Source organism: Pteropus alecto, unplaced genomic scaffold, assembly GCF_000325575.1.
Source record: "Pteropus alecto unplaced genomic scaffold, ASM32557v1 scaffold63, whole genome shotgun sequence".
Taxonomy (NCBI): domain Eukaryota; kingdom Metazoa; phylum Chordata; class Mammalia; order Chiroptera; family Pteropodidae; genus Pteropus; species Pteropus alecto.
In genome coordinates, this window is record NW_006434897.1 from 2709830 (window position 1) to 2725653 (window position 15824).

Sequence of the window (15824 nt, forward strand, 5' to 3'; positions counted from 1 at the left end):
TGGTCCAGAGTGACGGATATGTCAGAGAATTCTTCTGAGCCCTATTTCCTACAGAAGACATTTCTACATTTATTTTTTCCCCTAATTACTTTCATTAGATGAATCACCTTATTAATTTCAGGCAAGAATGAGGATAGCTGTGTGTGTATATACCTCCTAATCTATCCATGAAAATATTTCTCATTTGATGTGAGAAATACAAATCCTCAGACACACGTTTGATTTGTACCTATTTAATGCCGTTACTGTCTTTCTGCTTTCTTCTCCCTTTCTTTTTCTCTTAAAGCATTTGTATTGCCTAGAATTACTAAAATAACCCTACAGTTAATATATCATTTACAGTATATTCCTGCTTAAATTTATATACCATACAAATGCCAGACATTTTACTGGACTTGTCAAGTCACCAATATTAAATTCTCTATAGCAAATGCTTCTGGCTATGTCGGGTTCGCCAGCTGGTCTCCAGTGAATCCTCTCAAACCTCATGCATTATGTCTCATACACCTATTCCCTCATTTCTTCCAAAAAGTACCGAACACCTAGAATGTGCCAAAAACTATCTTAGGCAGTCAATTAGAAGTCGATATGGCTCTAAATAGACATGATCCTTGCTATAAGGACCTTGAATGCTAGTGCAGAGGACAGACCAAATATGGACAATCAGCCAAATGTAATAAAAGAAATAATATGAGAGACATTTATCAGCCAAATGTAATAAAAGAAATAAATGAGAGACATTTATAAAGAAGAGGTTAAAAGAGAATCACCTGGAGATGGGAATCTAAACTAGATTTAGATTCTAGTTTAGATTCCCATCTCCAGGTGATTAGAGGATATCTCTAAGTCAGTAACACTAAATATGAAGAACATTCCAGATGCAGGAAATAATATGTTAAAAGTTTAAGTGTGAAAAATTTTGGTCCACTAAAGCAATTGAAAGAAAATGACTAATAGTCACCTTTGTAAGATGAAGACCAGTATGAAATGGAGTTAGCATAATAAGAAAAGGCTGGGAGTGGCAGGGATTATACATTATTGTAAAGGTTTACTTTTTATTGTATAGACCAGAACTGTTCAATAGAAATACAAAACAAGTGACAAATGATAGTCATTTATGTAATACATTTTATTCAAATACATTTTATTTAACTTAATATGTCCCAAATAGTATCATTATAAGATATAATAAATGTAAAATTATTTATGAAATATTTTATTATTAATATTTTTCTACTTACATCTTCAAACTTCAGTGTATATTTTACACTTACAGCACATCTCAATTTGGACTAGCCACATTTCAAGTGCTCATTTGTCATATGTGGCTAGTGGCTACCATGTTGTAATGGGATATTTTTAAGAGGTTTTAAACAAGAGAGCGATGTGATCCAAATCACATTTCAGGTTACTTTGCTGTTAATTACAGATAAGAGGGAATATAGAAAGTATGAGGGAAGATAGGAATACCAGTTAGGAGGCTGTCTTAGTTTCCTCTGGCTGCTGTAACAAAGCACTACAAATTGGCTGACTTAAAACAAAGGAAATGTATTCTCTCACAGTCCTGGAGCCTAGCAGTTGGAAATCAAGGTGTCCTCAGGATTATATTCCCTCTGAATTCTTTAGGGAGGGATCCTCCATTGCCTCTTCTAGCTTCTGGTGGTTGCTTCCTGTCTTCGTCATTGCTTTTTTTTTAGATACATCACTCTAATCTCTGCCTGTCTTAATATGTCCTTCTCTTCTGCATATCTGTGTTGCTGTGTCCACATATCCCTCTTATAAGGGTACCAGTTATATTGGGGTTATGATTCTAACCCAGCATAGTGTCATCTTAACTTTATTGCATCTGCAAAGATCTTATTTCCTAATATGGGCACATTCACAAGTTCTAGGTGGATAAGAATTTGGGAAGGACACTACTCAACCCAGAATAGAGGCTATTGGGGTAAAAGATAGCAGTGCCTTGTGCACACCTGGCACTTGTCAATGCTCCATTCCTCTGCTCACCCCTAGGTAGTGGGTGGGTCATAGTAGTGGCAATAGATATAAAAAAAGCAGTGGTTGTGAAATAAATTTGATATGTAATTAATAGATGTTTTAAATCTATTTTAAACCACAAACATCTAGGTGATATTTCTCTTTTTGAAAATTTTAACTCATTTTTCAATTACAGTTGACATACAATATTATATTAGTTTCAGATATACAACATAGTGATTAGACATTTATATACCTTACAAAGTGATTGGCGATATTTCTCAATCACAACTTCTCTTATTCTTTTCCTGATCAGTCACTAAATACCTAGTGTTTTTAACCCAGAAAATTCATCCCCCTAGCTCCTAAAGGATCTATCTAATTCAAAGACACTTCTTTTATGTCCCTCTTTCTAAGACCTCTCTTAATTAGCTTCACCTTACTGGAAGAGTATTATATTAGAAGAAATGGATTAGCTGTCATAAACACTAAAGAAATCAAATCTATATGATATAATGTTTATATTATAATATATATATTTGTTTAATGGTATTTATATATAGCACAATGTGTTCTTTGGTTAAAAAAAAACAGAACAGTAATGTTGGAATTGAAACAAAAGCATCATTCAGTTCTTGTTGAGTAAAAAAGTCCATATGCTTTTACATCTAGAATATTGCATTTGGTTATCTAGATACAAGTATGATTTCAATCTTCAAAGATATAAAATCCCTAATTTACATTTTTGATTATTATTTTCTTAAATGAAGTGACATGAACTTTTTTAAATCTAGGTATATTTTCAATTTGTATAATCTCTTACTGGATTAATAAGTTCCATAAATGTAAAATATTATGTAAATGTTACGTAATAATGTGTCCTCTTATTTCTTAAAATTATCTGCAGTGCAGTCTCAAAGTGGTGAGTTGTAGAGATGTCAGACAATTTCCTAGTTTAGGTATCATATAATTAGATGAAAATATGTTATCCAGATGTTTGTTTTATTGATTTATTGTCATTTTCTCCAGAGCCAGGTTCTCTAATGCAAACATCTCTTATCTAAGCTGAGGGACAGTACTGACCAGTAGAGCTATTTAAGTGTATAGCTAATACTAATACTGATTTAAATACCAATGTTCATTGTCGAAATTCAGTGAAGAATGTATAGGCATTCTTTGTGTTAGTCTCCCTAGTTTTGTTATATGTTAGTAATTTTCAATAACAAAATGTAAGAAAATATTCATACATTTTAATGTCCAGGAAACTTTATGTTCTATGTGAGGAGGTTTGATTTGCTAGATCACTGTTGTGCTTGTTTATAATTCTACTGATATCTTCAGTGATATGCCCTTATTAAAGATGGGTGAAAATAATGTGGTCTCTGTGACACTGCCTTTTAATTCTGTGAACTCTGTGACATTGCCTTTTAATTCTTGGATTTGATATTATTAAACAATCCCAATGATTTTCCCTTTAGATTTTGCTTTCTTTTTTTTTAAGTAATCTTTTATTATCGGCATTGAAGTTCATTATAAGATGATGTTCAAATTCTTTTTGATCTATTAAATTTCTAGTTTAAACTTGACTCAGAACACTTTGTGATTTTCTTGTGTTGAATTATAATACATTTTAATATTAAAAGTTAGCTTTTCTCTTCTTTCAGAGTGTCAATCTTTCAAAACTATTTCTTTTTCCATAAACTTAACCTTTAGATCCATGATTTAAGATCTAAATTTATGGTTATACAATTTAAATAGTCTGTGTTCTTTTTACATTTTATAATATTCCTTTTTTCCTTATTCAAACCTACTCTTTGCAAAACTTTCTCTTGCAAATTTTGCATAACAACACGGGTGTTTTTTTTCTCCTTCAGCCTCAAGGTACATATGTATATAGTAGTGCTGTAATCACTATTACATATATTTTCTATATCAGGTTCTGCTAATTTTTAAGAATACATTTTCTTTTATTTAGGTTCTGAAGCTAACTACTGCAAGTAGGCCTTCGTGTTCTATTTTTTCAGTTCATCTCCTTTGCATCTGGTAGATGAATTTCACTAACTTCTGTGTAGGTGATTAAAATAATAATTTAAGATAAAATGGAGTTATATCTTAGGATTACTGAATATTTTCTTTTCAGTTTGGTTTACTATGCTTAGTTTAACATGCATAAATTTTTTAAACAGCTCTAGTAGGTGATAATAGATATTAAAATCTAGGGTAAAAATAAATCATGTGGATGAATAAACTGTTAGACTTTGAAATACTGGTTTATAATTGTTTTTGTTATTCAAGAGAGTAATAACGTAAATAAATACAAAGATATTCTAGCAAGAATAAATGATTCTAACAGTTTAAGCAGAATATAGATTGTTCTGCATAAATTGATTATATCATTGCATTAAGGACTTCATGCTTATTCTAAGCACATCTGTGTTTTATTCTTAAGTGAGGAAAAAAAAGGGTGTGTTTTGTTTAGTGTAGGTATTGTCACTTTGTGAAAAAGGAAACTTAATGAGATATTTTATCAAGGGCATAGATTTATTTATAAAATATACTTACCAGAAGTTGAAATGTTTCAATTCTTCCCTGTTTCTCTAAGAGAGATTAGAATAAGGAATTACAATGTTTGCTTATATAAGAAGATACTAAAAGAGAGCCACATTAAATTACGTGGTAAATTGGTGGTCAAGAGTAAAGTTCAGTATACTTCAACTGTTTCTGTTCACGTTGCTTCCTTCTGATTATCTTTCTTATATTTAAGTTCAGTTGTAATTTGCCCTTTAATTGTAAAGTAATATTTTAAAATTTAAGAAAATTCTAATAGCTATTTTTGTGGTATGTTTTCTATTTGATTATCTATTATACTCTTTTTTATTATATGCTAAATTTATCAATTCATAAATTTCCATCTAACAGAAAAGCAAGAGACCATGAATGATTATCTTCCAACAGCTATATAATCTTTATTTAATTTAATTTTGTTATAGAAATTTATCATAAGCTGTCATATTTTTTTTCTACTGTTGCACTAAATAAAATTTAATTCTTAATTATGTGTACCTAAGTCTATTGGAAACTTATAATTCACTCTCTACTATTGAATGTGACATACAAGTGCATACATAATAATTAATTAAAATCTGACATTTGCTGTGAAAATGCTTGCAAAAGAGTAACAATGAATTTTGTTAGAAATGTCTGTTTATTTTTTTTAATTTCTGAAGATAACTATTCTTGACTTAGAATTTGTTTTGCTTTGATTAAACCATTGGTTAATGAAGCTGTTTGAATATTTCATTTATCTTAACTTGTCTTAGAATTCAGACCAATGGGCTAGAGTTTAATCACTCCTTTTCAACTCCTAACCTTATGATGGAAGACCTTGAAAATAGAAATGTGAGCTGAAGCATAATGGAAGCATTTGCTATCCATTCTTCACTCTCATTTGTGCTTGGTCTCTAATTCATATACAAACATTTATAAACCTACAGATTTATAACAAAACTTACTTTTCTGATACTTATGACTCTAACCTATTTCAAAAGTAGATAAACTTTTCTAAACATCACTTCAGTGATAACAAACATATTGCTTCCTTTTCCTATTTCTACTTCTCCCTATAATTTTCCTAACCCTAGTGTAAGTCTAAATCAATACTACTTATTATGTTTCACTTTAATTTAATTTGGAAAATGCAGCCACATTTTCACTTACCCGTTTTAAACAATTAACATTTTATTTCACTTGCATTACATTTTCCTGAATTATCTCATCTCTATTTCATTTTTGTCTGAATAGCAGCGTTAGAAATTTTGTAGTAGGGAAGTTAGGAGGTATGAAATATTAACAATACATAAAATGACTTCTGTATTTCAATAAGTTAAAATGAATTATATTTACCTAAATTACATATTTACTTTGTTAAACAACTCAGACAACTCGCAGATTTCAGGCAGAGTTGAGGGAAATAGAGAGGGATGGGTAGAGAGAGAGAGAGGAACGGAGAGAAAAGAAAGGGAAGGATAAGCTTTGTGTAATTGAAGGTCTTGGTAGTGAGGTCCTTAATGACTTCCTAGAAAAAAATGAACTAAATCACGGTTTGTTTGTTTGTTTATCATTAATATATCTTATTAAGCATTCAAAAGAAAATAAAACAAAAAAATCTTTTTAAAGCTAGTAAAGCAAAAAGAGAGTCTAGCGGAATCACATGAACTTCTGTGGAAACTTTCTCAAGTTAAACTTTCTAAATTGTATGGGTCCCATTGAAAAAAGATGGTAATAGAAGTAAAAAGCTCAAGATGAGATGTGATCATGTGAGTACAGGACTCTCCGCTGTGCATGCTCACAGTAGACACATTACATAATAATTAAGTTCAAGATCCCCTTTTGTTTTAAGTGACACATTTAGGACTGAGAAGAAAACACCCCAGCCAGAAATCCAGTCAAATAAATAGACCCGAATTAATGCATTTACATTGGAGATCTGAAGAAGTCCTTAACTTTCTTCATGCATTACTTCCCTTGCCTAGTTATAAAATTATTGGATTAGTTTCAAATTTCTTAAAATAGAGATTCCTAAATGTGTAGATTCCAGGAGAGAATTAAGAAGGAGAAAAATAAAATAAACGAAATGGAATTCACTAGGTGGTATAATTTATTGAAAATGTTTGAGATTTTAAATGTAAATGCTCTAAAACAAGAGCAGTAAAATCCTATCATTTTAGTTTCTAAAAAACAGCTAATTAGTAACAGTATAAACATTGGGTCTTGAATTTAAGCAAATATCGCTTCTGGGCCTTTTGGTTAAGATCAAATGTAGTCTCTGTTCTTATCAGTATAGCATAAGCAAATCTTGTCTCTCTAGGTTTCAACTGTAGTTCTGACTCAGTGTTTCCTGTATTAAAAGAAGGCAAAGGTGGGGTTATGACCTGAAAATTAAAGCTCTGAATATTTAAGCTGATATGCAAAGCACCAGCAGAACAACATAGACGCACAGAGAATCATGAATTGTACACTAATCAAATTTTAATAAGGGGGAATGTTAGTATGGAAGCACATGATAACCAGTAATGCATTTTTTGGTTTTTGTTTGTTTTCCTTTTGCAGGAAAAAGTCCAGCATTTACAGAAGGCTTTTGCTTCAAGAGTAGATAAATCCACACAGACTGAACTTCCAGGATGTGATGTAAGTACCTATGTAAGACCATTTTTATCTTCTTTATTGATATTCAGATCTCCACAGCTTATTTACCTCTGCTACTACTGTGTCCATGCATTGATTTAATAGAATGTAATGGTGCCCCATTCATCTTTTGCTCTTAAATAATCCCCAAATACCTCTGGAACTAAAAAAGATAATTACGGACACTGACTAGCATACCAATGTCTTCTTTTTTTTAAATCAACATCTCTAATCCAGTCTTTCGAATTAATGAATTCACAGGCACATGGATGATACATATTAGAATACTAGGATAATTTATTTTTAAGAGAGTACTAATTTATTTATTAACAGTTTAATAAAGTTTGCAGTCACTAAAGCCAAGCACATCATTTTTACATACTGGGACATAAAAGCAAACACAACTTAGTAGAGAAATAAACAATAATACTTTAGCTCTCGGGCTTTAGGGCAGGCTTCAAAAAGTAATTTAATTGAAAGTTAAAATAAGATTAAAAAATAAGTTTGAATACAAGATTGCTTCTAGTAACACTGAGTGATTTTGGATGACTTCGATTCACATACTTATCTTTAAAAAAACAGCTATGAAATTTTCATTTTACCTAAGTTCTTGACTTTAAACTTCCTTCTGATTAAAAAAATAGAATTATCTTCTTTATCTTATATGTAACATTTGTGAGAATTCTCTCTTCTATTTAAAAACATTTTTAGCACTTTTTTGACAAGTGCAAATAGAATAGATATGATATTAGTTTTATGATGTTGTATAATATATGACTATTTGCATGTCCTCATTATATTACATAACATAAATATAGATATTGCTTTTCTGTTGCCTTGTCAAATAAAATATTTAATATAAAGTTATTTGTCATTATTAGGAAATACACCAAAGTTTTGAATTTCAGTGCAAATTATTTTCAGATATTTATGTACAGCATTTAATTAAAAAAAAAACATTAAAAGCTATGTTTTTATTGTGTATTTTCTGTTACATTTATTTTAATGTTTTTTTCCTAGATATCTAAATATTCTAGATATCAATATTATGACTGTAATACTTTCTGAATACCAATGTTGTATATTATTTAAATGTCAATGTTTTATATTTAAAAAATAATTTTTATTACATTCAAAGACGTGTTTCAATATTAATCTCTTTTGAAGGAGTTGCTTTTCCATTTAAATTTTTTTAATACATATTCTTCATGTATTTAGTCTTTAGGATATAAACCCAGTATGTATTTTACAAATCACAACCTATGTATTTTTAAATCTGTAAACCAGAGAGTTGTCCAGCATATAATAAATCTTATTCCAGTATATCAAAATCATACAATACAGGAACAACAAGCTAACTTAGAATTCTCCTACTTCGAACCCCTTAATTTTCAAATAAATTAACTGAGTTTCAGAAAGTGAAGTCATTTGTTTACTACCCCATTATCTTTGTAGAAGTCTAATCTTTTATTAAAAGTAACATATTCTTAAAAACAAGGAATATTCCATTTTACTCAATATAAGGAAATTATGTTTGGGAGACTGAATTCTAAATATCTAAATGACTGAATATAAATCTAGAATGTAAGAGATCTGTAGCACAATTAGGACTGCTTGTAAGAAATACTTGCTAAGAAATGAATGGTACCTGTGAGGGGATAACTAAGCCGTAACTACTAGCAGCCTCTTATGTATTTGTCTATCTATGCCTTATAATTTTCTTGTTGCCACAAAAATTTCTTATACTAGTGCTATTTAGTTTTCTAAACATGTAAATAAAAATTAAAAATAAAGCCATGAACATTGTTAATTCTTATTATTAAATCTCCATTAATTTCTAGCTTTTCATATCTGACAGTGAGAGCTTAGTGTATTTTACTGGATTGAATTGAGATTAAAGAATAATTTTTTGGTAGTGAGTCCTTAAAGGATCTCCCTGTAGAAATGTCTGTTATGATTTCAGTAGTCATTAACATAGAATAATAATCTTTTCTAAAGATTTCAAGTTTCACATTTCTCGGTGGGTGAGATATATCCTAGGACATAATAATCAGAATCAGCAAATTAATTACCAAAGATACGCATACAGAGCCTTATGCCAGTAACTAGATGTTACTGTAGCAATAAACTTTAGAACATTTTGTATAGAAAATCCTGGAGAGAATATTTTAAATAAACAAATTAGAAATAAGTAAAGCATTTTAAATGTGATGAATTGTGTGACTATTTGGAGTATATGATTCATCAATAGTGTAATTTTCCCTGACTGGGATATATTTTCTGTATTTTTCAATATCTATTTATAAATAATTTTTCAAATTTTCATGTGCAATAAAAATCATTTGTCTTTTAATTTATAATATTTGTTCACATTTTCCTCAGGAAATATAGTTTGACATTATTTTAATTTTTCACAAATGTGATATATATACCCACATAGAATACTATATTTATAATTTGCAATATTTGTCAGAAAACATATGAAAAATCTTATAGATATCTTGCATATTATGGATGATTCTTTTACTCGCTTGCTTTCTTCCTAAAGCTGCCAAATATTAGCCACAAATTGTTGTTTATGGATCATTATGAATAACGTTTCAGTGATATGAATGTCAGACTATAAGAGACTACAAGTATCCATTAATGTAATTTACTTGGAAAGATAGCTGTTGCCACACACTTGTCTTAGGATGAGAAATAAAATCCCCATAAGATATTAATTATATGAAAACTATTAAAAGAAATTATAAAAATCTACAGTGAATAAATTCAAAGGTTTTTACAATAAACTATTCTGCAACAGATTTATCAGGAGGCTTGAAACTGATGTTAGTGTACAATGTGCTCTGATTTGTAATGCACATAGCAAGAATTATTTAAAAATAAATTCAGTGTCTCAGCAAAACCTATAAACAAAATAGTTCTTGTGATGAAGGAGATTATTAAATAAATGATGAATGTGTCTTAAATAATCAATGCCAATTTAAACTCTTTCACCTTCCTCTGTCTGTACAGGCTTAGTTTATTGAAAGATCAAAGAATAGTTTCTTAGGTGTCACTCGTGTTGTAGAAGATGAACAGTATAGAAGATGAATAGATGTAGTCGAGTAGCCGATTAGAAGATTACGTTAAGAGGTAGATTCTTCTGATTACATCAGCTATATAACTAGATGTTTCAACATAGCACATATGATGTCTGTAAATATTTTATAGCTTGAACAACTGCAAATAACATTTTGGTTAAAAAACCAAAATACTGCAGTGAAGATTTTATATTCTAACACTGAGAAAATTCTGATACTTTTATTAATCTGACATCTTCATAGATAGCTTTTTCTTTAACTTCCTTTTGATGTTCTACAAAAGATTGGCTTTTTAAATGTGGCTGATTGACTTTAAATATAAATTTTCTTTTCAACTAGTGCCTGAACTGGACTCAGGATAATCATAGGGTCTCTAAGTTGCTCTTTTAGGCAAAAGTACTAAAGTTTCATAAGGGTTCTTTTCATTAGCATGTGTTTTTTATTTACATGTAATAAAAAATGTTTATTAGTCTTGAACTTGCAAAATTTTGTTCATATTTTCTTTGAGTTTTGAAATTATTGGGTATTTCATCAAATATTAAATTATTATTAATCACTATTAGTTTAAATGTCATTGGTGGTTTTAATTTGCCTATTTAAAATGGACTGAATTGTGGCATCACACAGACTTTGTCTCAATCACATATGAGTAAAGCATAAATCAGTTTGGAAATGTATGCTCATACCACTGTGTGGTTTTCAAATATTTTAGCACATTTTCCAAATGGTGCGATTTGCTTTATAAGTGCAGTTTTCTACTTATATGCTAAGAAAAAAAATAGTAATACCAGCTGTATTATGAATACATATTTTTTTAAAACTTAATTCAATTATCTGTGTATTCTCACTTTATGTTACTTTTCTTAGATTCTATTTTGGACATCCTTCTGGCACAGTTAGCGGTGTGCAGGGAGTTCTAGCAAATATAAAAATAATTCATCATGTTAAATAACAAGAATGATTAGTTTTTACTGTAATTTTTTTATTATTAGACAAAGCAGAAGAGTATTTTCTGTTACTAATATATTATGTCAGCCTATGAATTAAGCCCGATTCTAAAAATTGAATAACTTATCAATTAGGATCTCTCACCCACCTGCTAATCAACTATAGTTTTCAATTAAAGCTTTCTATTTGAGATCCATTCATTGCTGATCATCTTTCTTAAAATCAGTACTTCTCCTGATTGTGCAACAACATGCCCCAGCATTTAGTATATGAGCGTATCCCCCCACATATTTTACTTATATTTACTTATCTCTCAGGTATTTTGGTTTATTTTTTACAAATTAAAAAATCTGAATTAAAAATTAAATGATATATTGCAGGTTTTCTTTTGACTACAGTTTTTCATATATTGAGGATAAGTTTCAGACAAGAACATTGATTAAAAACACAGGAAACATGATAATTTGCCACAAGTATTTATTAACATGTAATGGAGGAGTTGCAGCTTATCCAGTGGTGTAGCTCTAAGGATATCACTTTTGAAAATTCCTACATGCATTCAATTACTAAGTGCCCCTGAAAGCCAGGCCTTGTTCTAGATACTTGGGATACATCCTTTAATCAAACAATCCATATTCCTTCAGAGAGCTTGCATTTTGTATGGAGAAATTTATAAAAACAGTAAATATAATAAGTAAAATATATAGTACATTGAAGGTGCTAAGTGCAGTGTGAAAAGTTAAAATAGCACAGGGAAAGGATAAGTGTGAATATAGGGGTGGAGGTTACGGGTATGACCAGAACTTTTAAACAAGGTAATCTGGACAGGTCCGAGGGTGAGGTCTGATGTGGGACTTGAAGGAGGTGAAGTGAGAATCACTTTTAGTCAGAACTCCTTTTGTAATATGTGCTTCATTTAGAGGTCATGCAGTATGGAAAAAATGCATTCTGTACCATTAAATCCTAGAATCAAACCCAGTGCATAAGAGACTTCACACCAAGGGAACACAGACTACCTGAGGGAACAGCCAACTCAGCCTTCACAGAGTATATTCACTTAGTGTAAGCACTGAGAAGAGAGCTGGGTACAATCAACCATGCTATGCAAATTATGTTTGCTTTTTCTCTCTCTTTTAGCATGTACTCTCTCTATCCCCTTCTTCCAGCACAGGCAGAATCAAATTTATATACTTTAGGTGTATGACTAGGCTTTATTGTATATTAGCACATCTCCTTTATCAGAGGTTAGCCAGTAAAGGAAACATATAGAAAGCACTCAATAAGTACTTGATGAAAAATAAATGAATAGATTAATTAAGAGACTCTAATATTTTTATAATACTAAAAATCTATAACAAATTAATATGTATTATTTTACTTTATTCACACAAAAAAACCCACAGAAGTGTATATTGTTATCCTGTATTATTATTTTATAATACTTTGTCATATCTAACATGTTTTGAAATGACTGCTTTGTACCTTTTAGAACAAAGCGTTAAGTTCAAATCAACCTAACCAGTGATTTTAAAATATAAGTGCCAACATGCAGTTGTTTTTATAGTATTGCATTGACTGCTTCTTTATAAAATCCTGAATCTTTATCTAGGAGCCATATCATTCCTGAAATGCCTCCAGGTCTTTAATTCAGCTCTGGCTACAAAGAATTAGGTAATTGATAATTCTTTTGTTGAGAGAATTTGTGGTTGAAATCCTCATGGGAGAAAAGGCAAGTCTAGGTGTTAACTATAAAAGTTCTTTTAATTATAAAAATATTCATTAAAATAAAAGACAAAAGAATTCACAAGTATTTTATATAGTTTAAATTATGTAGAGGAAAAATAACTTTCCCCCTACCTTTATAGGTTTGTGGCTGAGAATGCCCTATAATAAAAGACAGCTTAATGGAGAAAAACAGAAGTTTAGTAACATGTATACCTCCTACATACATGGGAGATGCCCAGGAAAACTGAGTTACTCCCCGAAACGGCCCAAGCCACCACCTTAAATACCATTTCCAACTAAAGACAAAGAAAGATGTTGAGAAATGGGGAAGATGGGAGGCCAGTGTTACTGAACTAAAGGAGGTTCATTTGCCTTTTTGCCTCAAAGCCAGATGAGATACAAACAGCAAAGAAAGGTTTTATTTAAGGAAAGGACACCAAGCCCAGAGATACACGTAAGCTAGCACTCAAAGACGTAGCTCCCTGATGTCCTCTAGAAGATAGATTATATGGGGGAAAATTCATTGGTCATGGTAACTTAGAGAGTTAGGGTCATGGACTCTACTGATTGGCCAAGGCCCTGTTGTCAGTCATGGCATTGCATTTTGCCTTTACTGGTCTGGAGCTGAAACACAACTGAGGTCAAGATGTTATCTTTAGTTTGACTGAAACTCTGTTTCTGTAGTCAACAGACCTGAGGCTTTTTTTCCTAAGACTGTTTGATGCTGACTAGAATCTGATGTCCTACGGGCTTGATGTGCAACATGTGCAAAGTTGGAAGGATGAGGAAAGAAAACAATGTTATTAGGCTAGACAAGGCCAGTTTGAATCAAGTAGAAAGAAAAAAGAAAAAGTCATTGTAAAGAAGTGAAGTTTTTGCATGGTTACACCAGTATAGGAGGTTACCAGTAAAAGTACAATAAACAAGTTTACAGTTTTGCAGATTTAAATGGGTACCTTCTCCACTGATGAGTTTCTAAAGATTACATCATCCTTCACTCTCTGGTACTAAGAGGGAGACACCCTTAAAAATAAAGATTTTCCTTATAAGTGTAAATGTCTCTTACAAAAGATAAATTTTACTGTTTTCAGAGCTATTTCTTATGTCTTCACTTTCTTAAAAATAACCTGCTCAGGATAATATTTGTGCTAAAAAAGCATATTTGAGGGTGGCAAATTCTACTCCCTTTCACTAGCTTGTACCTTCTGCAAATAAAAGTTCTGTTAGTGATTTTAGGGGGAAAAAGACATTACAATATTAGATAATTAGTGTGTTAAAAAACAAAATTCATTCGAGTAAATTTGAAGATCTAATTGGCTTTATTAAGTGTTTCATGAATCCTAGGGCAATCCATCTAGCAACTAGAAGAGTGCTCCAAGGGGTATTATAAATGGAAGGTTTTTATAGGAGGAAAGGTGGGGCAAGGGAGCTCATAACAAGGGAAAAAGGATGATTTTTAGACTTGGGCGTCATCTTTTGAGAGGAAAGGAGCAGCAAAGATTTTTTATCATGCAGATTGCCTCTTTCTGTGGGGTATAGAGAGGTCCCACATGACCAATTACCTCATCAGCATTGATCAGAAAATTCCAGACTGGTTGATTAGGGTTATGTTCTTGGGAGAGGTTGCAATACCAATTAGGTGAGGTATTAAATCTAGGTTTAGTGTCACGGGCTTTAGCACAAGTGACACATTTGGGGCCTGTGCTGTTCTCTTTAACAAGTGTTTTAAAATAAAGTGTAAAGTGTTTTCAGAAACACTGTAAACAGCTAAAGGAAAAAAAGTTTCATAAATGTTTGGCTTCATACCAAATAGGCAAAGAAGTGGAAATTTTCATGATATTGCATTACAGAAAGTTTCCTAAAAAGAGCCACATGTATAACATTTACCTCATGCTCTATAAAGTAAAAATACCAGGAAATGATACTTTTATATGACACCACATTGTTAAGATGTTAATTGATATTTGAAATTTATAAGGCTGAGTTACTATAGAGAAAATTTATACCAAAAGAGTTTAATTTGCAGTTGAGACTACTTAGAAGAGTCAAAGTTCTTTACATATCAATTTCTTCAGATTTGTCATTATTCTGTAGATATTTTTTATAATTTTAAGATTTGGATTTAATCCATCAAATTAGAGGAAAATTTGTTTCAGATAAAGTACTTTTCAAGAAGAAAAGTACTATAAAGAGGTTTATCATTTTCTTGCATTGCATTAAGTATAACCTAAAAAATTGATGAATTGTTTATTTTTTAAGCCTAAGAAAAGACTAATGTAGAACTGGAAGTATAGTGTTTTTCAACTTTTAAGATTATAAGAAACACTTAATATTGTTCCAAAAATGTTACTTAGAAGTCTTTTTTAATTTATGGGAAAGTTGCTACAAACCCTAATTGAATCTGAAAGGATTTTAACTTTTCTACTTTCAGGAAATATCATTAATGACTCACTCTTTGTGTCTTAAGCAATATGAAAGTAAAAGAAACTCAATGTAAATCATAAAAATATACAAAAATTACTTGTGAGTATATGTTATTTTCTGCTCTTTTAAAAATTTTTTACTCCATCTTGATTTTTTAGTATATCAGAATAAACATGTAAACACCAAATCATTATATATGTATTACATGTACATAAACATATATTTACATATACTTTTGGCATTTCAAATATAATGAATATTACTTTACTGTAATATTAATAAATAAATTTTTACTTCATAATTTCAGTGACTAGATATCATTCAATCATGTGAACATTTAAACTTTACATTAAAATATATATATGTGTATATATATATTTTTTTTTTTTTTAAAGAACAGTATCACCATATGGCATAAATTTCTATAGAGGGGAATTTTGAAAAATGTAACAAAATTATATATATATATTTTTTCCTCCA

General features: G+C 30.5%; 1 protein-coding gene and 1 pseudogene across 1 annotated transcript in view; both read left to right on the forward strand.

Annotated features, from left to right (window-relative positions):
- CCSER1 (coiled-coil serine rich protein 1) overlaps window positions 1-15824 on the forward strand; it is a 1126758-nt gene that overhangs the window by 604469 nt on the left and 506465 nt on the right. The window contains exon 9 of the mRNA XM_006910733.2: window positions 7087-7164. Within this exon, the coding sequence (XP_006910795.1) occupies window positions 7087-7164 (78 nt within the window). The remainder of the gene's footprint in view (window positions 1-7086; window positions 7165-15824) is intronic.
- On the forward strand, window positions 6764-6913 carry LOC112478924 (annotated as a pseudogene).